This window comes from Nannospalax galili, unplaced genomic scaffold (assembly GCF_000622305.1).
Source record: "Nannospalax galili isolate Female #2095 unplaced genomic scaffold, S.galili_v1.0 scaffold146, whole genome shotgun sequence".
Classification (NCBI taxonomy): domain Eukaryota; kingdom Metazoa; phylum Chordata; class Mammalia; order Rodentia; family Spalacidae; genus Nannospalax; species Nannospalax galili.
Genome location: NW_008357929.1, coordinates 8,146,763 through 8,156,166, shown reverse-complemented (window position 1 = coordinate 8,156,166; position 9,404 = coordinate 8,146,763). Strand labels below are relative to the sequence as shown.

General features: G+C 40.8%; 1 protein-coding gene across 1 annotated transcript in view; it reads left to right on the top strand.

Annotated features, from left to right (window-relative positions):
- The window catches only part of Chd3 (chromodomain helicase DNA binding protein 3), a 57,275-nt gene that overhangs the window by 17,805 nt on the left and 30,066 nt on the right, over window positions 1–9,404 (top strand). The window contains exon 2 of the mRNA XM_029557547.1: window positions 8,516–8,556. Coding sequence (XP_029413407.1) covers window positions 8,516–8,556 — 41 coding nt within the window. The remainder of the gene's footprint in view (window positions 1–8,515; window positions 8,557–9,404) is intronic.

The window sequence follows — 9,404 nt, the reverse complement described above, 5'->3', positions numbered from 1 at the left end:
TAGGCACTGCATGACATGGGTGCACTTACATACATGCAGGCAATACATACATACAAATAAAATAAAAATAATAAATATTTAAAAATATTTAGTGTTATTATTTATATGTAGGTGTAAGTGTACAGGTGCCCATGGAGTCCAGAATAAGGAATTAGATCCCCTAAAGCTGGAGTTACAGGTAGTCATAAAGTGCCTGATAATGGGAGTTGGGAACCAAACTCTGGACTTCTGTAAGAGCAGCAAGTGCTCTTAATCACTGATCCATCTTTCTAGCATCTTAAAATGTTTTTAGACGTGTGTGTGTGTGTGTGTGTGTGTGTGTGTGTGTGTGCAGGCATCTGCCATAGAATATGTGTAGAATCAGAGCACTTGTGGGAGTTGCGTCCCTCCTTCTACCATGTGGGTCCTGGGGATTTAACTCAGGTTGTCAGAGTTAGCAGCAAGTGCCTTTACCTGCTGAGCCATCTCACCTGCCCCTGGTTGTCTTTTTAAAAAATCTTTTTATATTTATTAATTTTTATTTTATGTATATAAGTGTTTTGCAATGCCCACAGAGTCCAGAAGAGAGCATCAGATCACTTGAAACTGGAGTTGTGAACAGTTGTTAGCCACCACATGGGTACTAGGAACAGAACCATGGTCTTCTGCAAGAGTAGTCAGTGCTCTTTGACACTGAGCCATCTCTCCAGCAGCCCCCCGCCCCATTGTCATTTAACACTGTAATAGTCTACATAGTAAATTTTTCCTTTATGGCTATTGCTCAATGTAGTTCAAGGCTTTTTCACATTCAAGATCAGGAAAATATTTGCTATATCTCATTCTTACCAATCATAAATTTAAAAACATATTAATAGTTGTTTAATCAGAGAAGAACTCCTTTGAAATAGTGATGATAAACCTTCAGTTTTTTTTAGAAACAGCATCTTGTTATATAACTCAGATTGGCCTTGAACTTGGAATCCTTCTGCTATGGCCTCCTGAATGCTTAAAAAAAAAAAAAAGACATGGTCTCCCTGTACCCCAGGTGGCCTGGAACTCATCATGTAGACCGGGCTGGATTTGATTTCAGAGATCTGCCTGCCTCTGCCTCCCAGGTGCTGAGACTAAAGACATGTGCCATCATGCCCAGCTGGATGCTGATATTAAAAGCATGTGCCACTACACCAGGCTTTAAATTTTTATATTTAACTATATCCATTTGTGTGCTTTCCTCCTCCTTTTCCTTTTACCCCCTTGAGGCAGCATCTGACATAGTCCAGGCTGGCCTCAAATTTGCTGGGAAGCTGTAGATGGCCTTTGACTCTTGATCCTCTTGCTTCTACTTCCCAAGTGTTGGGATCACAGATGTGTACTACCATGCCTGGATTTGTCCCTCCCATCTTTCTTCCTGTCCTGTCTCCTGAGTGCTATATCCTGGAAATACATCAGTTCTGAAGAAGAAAAGACAGATACCTGGAGCTCAGTGGCCAGCCAACTTTAACCCAATCAGCAATTCCCACATCCTAGTGAGAGACCAACCCTGACTCAAAAAAACAAAGTTGGGTCTGGAGAGGTGGCTCAGCAGTTAAGAGCACTGGCTACTCTTTCCAGAGGACCTGGGTTCAGTTCCCAGCACCCATATGGCAGCTAACAACAGGACATAACTCCAGTTTCATGGGATTCAATGCCCTCTTCTGGACTCTGTGGGCATTGCACAATATAGGTACACTGACATACATGCAGACAAAATACTCATACACATCAAATAAAAATAAAAATTTTTAAAAAGGGGACAAGAAACCTCAGGCTGACCTCTAGCCTCCACAAGCACTGGCACACACATGCACACGTATATATGTATGTACACCCCCACACAAGTGTGCATAACCATGCCTAGCTTTTTCACTGGGTACTGGGGATCAAACTCTGCTCTTCATGTTTGAGTGGCAAGCACTTTACTGACAGTTATCTCCCCAGCCCCAGCACATAAAGAGTTATGATGAAGCCTTCTTGCATACAACCAGATGTTCTGTCCCCTGCAAGACTATCTACAGCAGAGATGTGACTTAATAAGGACAGAGGAAACTGAGTTTCTATACAATGTCCTCACAGCTTATTGAAATGGCTGTAGACACACAATGATGTTCCACTGGTTGCATTTGTGAAAACGTGTGCAATTTCACTGTGCCACACTACATACGAATCACCAAATTATATACTAGCTCTTTGTGATCCCTGGAATAATGAGCAGGTTTGAGGGCTTTCTTTCTCTTTCTGGCAGTGGGAGGAGCAAGAGCAAGCATCATCCTGTTCTTCATTTGTATTCTAGTCCTAAAATGTAAATACAATTTCTAGGTTACTTTTTTTGTGGTAGCTACAAGATGAATATTTTAATTAGGCAAGTTATACAAAAAGAAAAATCCTGTCAATAAAAAAAATTTTTTTGAGACAGGGTCTCACTATGTAACCCTAGTTAGCCTGGAACTTGCAAAAAAATTTTTTTTAAAAAGAGAATAAACCTAAGTCTATATACACACCGTCATTTCATTAAAAAGATACTAAAATATTTTATTATAAGGGAAATATAAATGCACTGAAAATTTTCAAATTTTAAGTAAGGACTGTTGGAGACCACTGTAAAAAGTTATTTTTCTTGGGCTGGTGAGATGGCTCAAGTGTCAGGAAAGTGCTTCCTACACAAGTCTGATAACCTGGAATCCACATAAAGGTGGAAGGAGGGAATGGATTCTCTGATCTCCACAACACACCATGGTTTGCACATCTACACACACACACACATACACACACACGTACACACACAAACAAAAAATAATTTATTTTGTTCTCTCTCTAAAGTAGATTCATAGACATTTTTCCCTACAAATCTATTTTTATAAAGGACATTTTAGACATTATAAATGTGAGTATACATTAATACATTTAATACTGTCAGTGCAATATATAACAACATAAGCACACATACAGATTTACTTACTACATGTAAACTGTATAAGTATACAAGAAATATATCTCAGAGTAAGAACAGACTTTTCTAGAAAAAGACAAGTATGGCCTTAGCCTTTGGGAACCAATGATTTAGGTGATTTCTCATGAGTAAAATTCCATAGTTAGGTCTAGAATATCCTGAGCATCTCCATGCTTTTCATTATTATTGCTAACATAAATTTCAAAATATTATTAGGAATCTCTTTACTATCTCCTTGGTGGAAAATCCTACATTGCAAAATGTTTACTACATACATTGCACAAGCATGCCTGTGCTCTCTCACTCATTCTCACTGGTTTCCTTTAACAGGGTTTTAACCTGGGATCATGGACTTGGAGGTATCCCTAACATCAGGAACACAGACATGATATTTTATGTATATACTGTTTTTTCCCTAGAGAAAGAGTTGATAACTTTCTATAATCTGAAAGGTGCTATTGGTTTAGATACATTTCTTGATTTTTTCTTTAAATAAATATTATTGGTTGGGAGTCTTCTCAATGTTTTTCCTAATTTTTTCCTAATTGTGGAGGAGCTTCATTTACTTTCTAGTTTGAATCTGTGTGTATCTGAGTTCCTTGTCCTCACCTTAATTCTCATCTAATTAAAAAAAATACTCTTTACCAATTTGTCATAAGGGATTTCAATCTTCCTTATTTTTGCAAGTACAGAGAGTTGATGCCCACATTGAAACTGATAGTCAGGAAGACAAGCTACTAGAAAGAGTAAGACAGAAGGCCCAAGAGAGAACAGTCAAAAAAATAGAGAGGAACCTGTGACATAGAAGAAGGCAGACAAAACTGGAGCAGAGAGGGATGGCAGAGAGAAAAAAAATAGGTTGGGAAGGGGAAAGGAGAATAACTGACAGAAGCAGGCAAGACTACCAAAAGAAAGACAAGCCAACAGAAAGAGGACCAGAGAACGTGAAGGCAGACATAAAGGAAGAAAAGAATAAGTGATAACGTTCTATACAAACATAGTCCTTCACAATTTATAGAGTGCTATCACATACATTATTGCAGGCAAATGGGGACTCTCCAGCAGACAGATGGGGTGATGGAGGGATACAGGCCAATCAGACAGATGAGAAGGGAGATAGCCAATCAGAGAAAGAGGCTAGAGTGGAGATGAAGACAGACAGATAGGAGGAAAGACAGAATCAAGAAGAGAAATGAGAGAGGGAGGGAAAACCCACAAGGATAGTAGTTGAAAGAGTTCAATTCAGGAATGCAGGCAGTTTTTAAAAAATCAAAAATGAAAGAACAGTGCATTATGTGTGGAAGTTTAACATCTTTCTCAAAAAGACTTGGTTACAGGCTGAGTCTTTGTCTCTAAGGTGAAGAGCCAAAAGGAAGAGATAGAGATAGAGATAGAGATAGAGATGAGAGAGAGAGAGAGAGAGAGAGAGAGAGAGAGAGAGAGAGAAAGTTTTAATAAGGAGCAAACATTTTTAGATGAGGAGGAAGACAAACTTCTTAGAAAGGCCTAAGTCAATAACCTAAATGGATCTAGGTTCACATCTTTAATTCATATAGACCATGTAGACTTACATTCATGGTGCATGCCTACCGATGTACAACACTTGGGAGGCTGAAGCAGAAGGATCTTGAGTCTAAGGCCAGCCTGGACTACATACCTAGGCCCTGTCTTCTAAAAAAAAAAAAAAAAAAAAAAAAAGAAAGGGAAAGAAACAATTCGTATAGATGTGTGAAAGGCAAAAGGCAGAGTAGGCCTCTATCTACATGATATGTAGGTGTGCACAGCTCACCCACTAATATACCTGTAATCTTTAGGGCAGCTTTCAGCACTTACAGTGCTTTCATGTCTTTTTTATTTTGAGATGGGGTGGGGGGGTTCTCACTGTGTAGCCCTGGCTGGCCTGGAATTTACTATGTAGACCAGGTTGGTCTCCAGCTCACAGAGATGAGTTACCTCTGCCACTTCAGTGCTGGGATTAAAGGTGTGTGCCACTATGCCCAGTTCCTGTCTGTTTTTTAAAAATGTCTTTTTAAAAGCTGGGCGTGGTATTGCACACCTGTAGTCCCAGCACTTTGGAGGCAGAGGTAGGCAGATCTCTGTGAGTTTAAGGCCAGCCTGGTCTACATAGTGAGTTTCAGGACAGCTGGAGCTACAGGGAGACCCTGTTTCAAAAAGAAAAAAAAAGTCTTTTTAAAATACATATTTCAGTGAAGAGTCCAACAAAGGTGTGTCGTCATCCAGATAACCTACCATGTACAATAGGAGATTACAGAAAGCAAGCTGTTCCTAAGCGTTTTTATTTTTTTGTTTTTTGAGACAGGCTCTCCCTGTAGCCCCAGCTGGCCTGGAACTCACTATGTAGACTAAGGTTGGCATCAATCTCACAGGGCTCCACCTGCCTCTGCCTCCCAAGTGCTGAATGTACCAGGCCCAGCTTCTAAGCATTTATTTGAAACTGGTAGTAAAAACAAGTAACTGTCAACCAGTCAATTATAAAGGCAAGTGCCACAAAGTAGAATGAAAAAATAAAAAGGAAGAGGCAGCAAGTCCATCAAAGTTAGGAAGTACTGACAGATGACAGAAAAAGTATCTAGCAAACCTGGGATAGAGGTACTAAGAAGCACAGCAAAAAGTAGTATACATGTGTGGACTCTTCACTGGAGGAGTACCCAAGAAATATAAAATAATGGCTGCCTCTGGGAAAGAGAACTTTCTGACTTGGGGGAGAAGGATATGTGGGATACTTTTTCTAGTATAGGTTTTGTACTTTTAAAACTGTATACTGCCGGGAGTGGTGGCACACGCCTTTAATACTGTGGCACATGCCTTTAATACTCAGGAGGCAGAGGCGGGCGGATCTCTGTGAGTTCAAGGCCAGCCTGGTCTATATAGTGAGTTCCAGGACAGCTGGGGCTACAGGGAGACCCTGTCTCCAAAAGACCAAAAAAAACCAAACCAAAACAAAACAAAAAAAAACCCAAGAAAACTGTATACCATGTACATGTCTATCCAAAAGTGGACTGTAGAAAAAAATACCTCAAACAAAACAAGAAAAAAGAAAAGCAAGCAGAGATGTGGACAGCAAGAACCTGCCATGCAGACAGCAAAAAGGCAGCAAAATAGAGACTGGGAAAATAGCAAAAAGACTGAGGTGGGCAGACTGTGAAAGCAGAAAGGATGAAAAAGAGACAACTAAAAAGGAGACAAATGTGAAAGAAGGCAGGATAGGAAATATGGTATCCTGCCTCAATGAGGTAATATGGTATCCTGAGCTCAATGAGGCTTTAAAGCAAGGGGGCTACTGAAAGGCCTGGGAAAGACTGTCGGTCGGCACTGGTAAGTTGTTGGCACCGGCCTTGGAAGCCAAGGGAGAAAAAGCTGATACACAGAGTGAAAAGATACAAGCATTAAACAGTGGAAGAGCAACAGGCATGTAGGATAGGCAGGCAGGAAGACAGAGCTAAAGGGAGGCTAAGGAAAAGGATGAATTCAGCAGAGATACACAGCAACAGAAACATGTAGAAGATCAAGATAAGAGGCAAACCATTATGGGAACTGTGGCAAGGCCTGGGAGGCAGACAAACCAAGAAATCTGGGCTTAGAAAGTGATAGAGACAGGCAGGCAGGGAGACAGATGGCTAAAGAGAGAGTGATGGGCACAAAGCCAGAGAAGCAGACAGACAACCAGAGAGAAAAAGAAGCTGCCAGCCAGTCAGGGAGGAGCAGACAAGCAGGCAGGCAGACACCGTAACAGGAGCAAGCAGGTAGACAGGCAGACAGAAACAAGGGTAGATCAAGTGGTCAGTAGGGAGCAAAAAGAGCAAGTGCAGAGGGGGGAGATGAATAAAGAAGAGGGGCAGGTAAATTAACAAGTCCATCTGTAAGGACAGAATGATGAAGATCCACACAGGGATGCACACAGCCACCTTTAGACACCTACACTTGCACATCATGACACATGTGGCAGGCAGGCAGAGATGCTTGGCACAAAGGGTACGAGAGACTCCTTCACACATGCTGTACAATGTGGCCCGCACACATGTAAAGACACTCTTCTTAGACTGAGGATGATCCCTCCACACACAGGGGACTAGGAAGAGGGTGAGTCAGGCACATGAGGAAGGGCCACATGCAGTCACAGACCAGAAGAGAGAAGTAAACAGAAGCCAGAGATGGAAAGCCACTTAGGAGTGATGGAGCCCTAGAGTCAAAGGGATGAGAAAGATGGTCTTAGAGAAAAATAAAGCACACAGAGAAGTTGACAGATAGGAAGAGGGGCACCCAGACAAACTAGTACTGATACTAGGGGACAGGAGCTAAACTGAACAGAAGGGAAAGTTTGACTGGATGTGGAAACAATTTGGGAGCGTAGGCAAGAGAATTCCACAGGCCTGTTTTTTTATTTATTTATTTATTTATTTATTTATTTATTTATTTATGTATTTAGGTCTTTTTGAGACAGGGTCTCCCTGAAGCCCCAGCTGTCCTGGAACTCACTATGTAGACCAGGCTGGCCTTGAACTCACAGAGATCCACCTGTCTCTGCCTCCCGAGTGCTGGGATTAAAGGCATGCGCCACCACGCCCCACTGTTTTTTTTTTTAAAGATAGAAACCAATGTTCAATAAGGTACATCAGCTGGCGGGGAGGGAGCAGAACATTAATAAGAAACATTTTAACATTGTAAACAAAAATTTGTAGACTACTCCTTTGTCACTGATACTCTCTGATTGCTGCCCACCTTCCCCGCAGGGTGCTTGTGAACACTGCAGAGCTGAGGGCACAGCAGCTACACTTAAGAGGTAGAGAAATGACCCAGGAAAGAGATGATGCTCAGGCTTAGGATGGGAAGCAAGGGAATAAGGCAAAGACATTAAAAGAATGGCCGGTGTGGGGGGATGCTAGAAGAAGAAAAGGGAAAACGGGCAGCAACAACAAATGTAGAACTGAGTTTTTTGCCATTTTGCTCCTTGGCAAGTTTTATTTTCATCTAGACCTTTCTCATCAAATCTCTATAGGAAAAACCTACTTTTAGACTCCTTGTCAACTGTCTGTCTGGTTTCTGGTACCACTCTAAAATAAACACTGGGATACAGTTAGAAAATATGGGTGAGCCAGCTAAATGAAAAGGCCTGTGTGGAACCCCCTACCTCTTTCTTTTTCTCAGTCCCAGTTCCTTTTCTCTTCCCCAGTGCCTGTTTCTTCTACTTTATCAGTGTTGGAAATCATGGAAGAAGAGAAGCACCCTGCAACAGGAGAAAAGAGAAAATAATTTCACAATCTTCGCATGTGACTCTCTCCCCTTTATTTTAAAAATCTGTTCTATTCATCCTCAAATTAATTGTTCAAGTCAGATGAATTTTACAAGCAAGCAGTTGGGGGAGGGGAAAGGAGAAAAGAGTGGAGATAAAATTTACAACAATTATAAAGCACTGAAAAGGCCGGGCAAAGGGGAGAATCAAACATGGACTCCTTTGAAAAAACTCAATCATCACATCTATTCATATCTCTTCCCCAAAAGTCACTAGGATTTCTGTCACTTTTTTTAAAGAAAGAAGAAAAAAAAATCCGGCTCCACTTCTCATTTAAAAGGTATGTACACAATTAAATGCATTTTGACTTCAATGAGGTGTGTAGAGAGTTATATATAAACATATATTTCATCTTTTTCCTTTTCAATGCCTGAAGGGGAAAAAAAAAAAACCCTTCACATCAAACCACTCCCTTCTGAAGTATTCAAAAAAAAAAAAAAAAAAGCTTTTCTTTAGAGAAGGGAGGTGGGGGAGAGGAAGAGACTAGTAAAGAAAAAAAAAATTCAATCTAGTTGGACTAGTATCTAACTAGTTAACCTTTAACAATTTATGCTGATGTCAGACTGAGCATGAGTACTGATTAATGCCCCCCCAAATATTTTTATAAGGGGGGAGTTAAGTCACAGCAGCCATTTTTGTTTTATGCAGAAATCCTTCATGCCCCCCCAACACACACACACACACACACACACACACACACACACACACACACACACAATTCAATACACAAGAAAAATATCTCCATTAATCTGGGCACTAATCAGTTGTATATAAAAAAAGAAATTTGTGGGTTTCTGGGTAGAAGCTTGGCGATGGGGTGTAACAGGGAGGAGGATGTATGAAAAATGAAATATTAAGCCAGCCATTTTGTTTTAAAAGGGGATTTTCCCCCCTCTCTCTTTCTTTATGGAGGGGGTGGTGGTGTTCCAGGGGGGGTTGTTTTAAAAATAATTTCAAGGCGGCCATTTTAGTGTCTCAGCTCTGAGAAATATTTCTGAGCGCCCCCCTCAGAATTTAAATATATTTAAAGCAACCAAGAGGGGGGTTGAGAGAAGTCGAAAACTTTTATATACATATATAATTTTTTTTAAAAAAACGATCCCCCTTTCTTGTTCTCTCAGGAGGAAA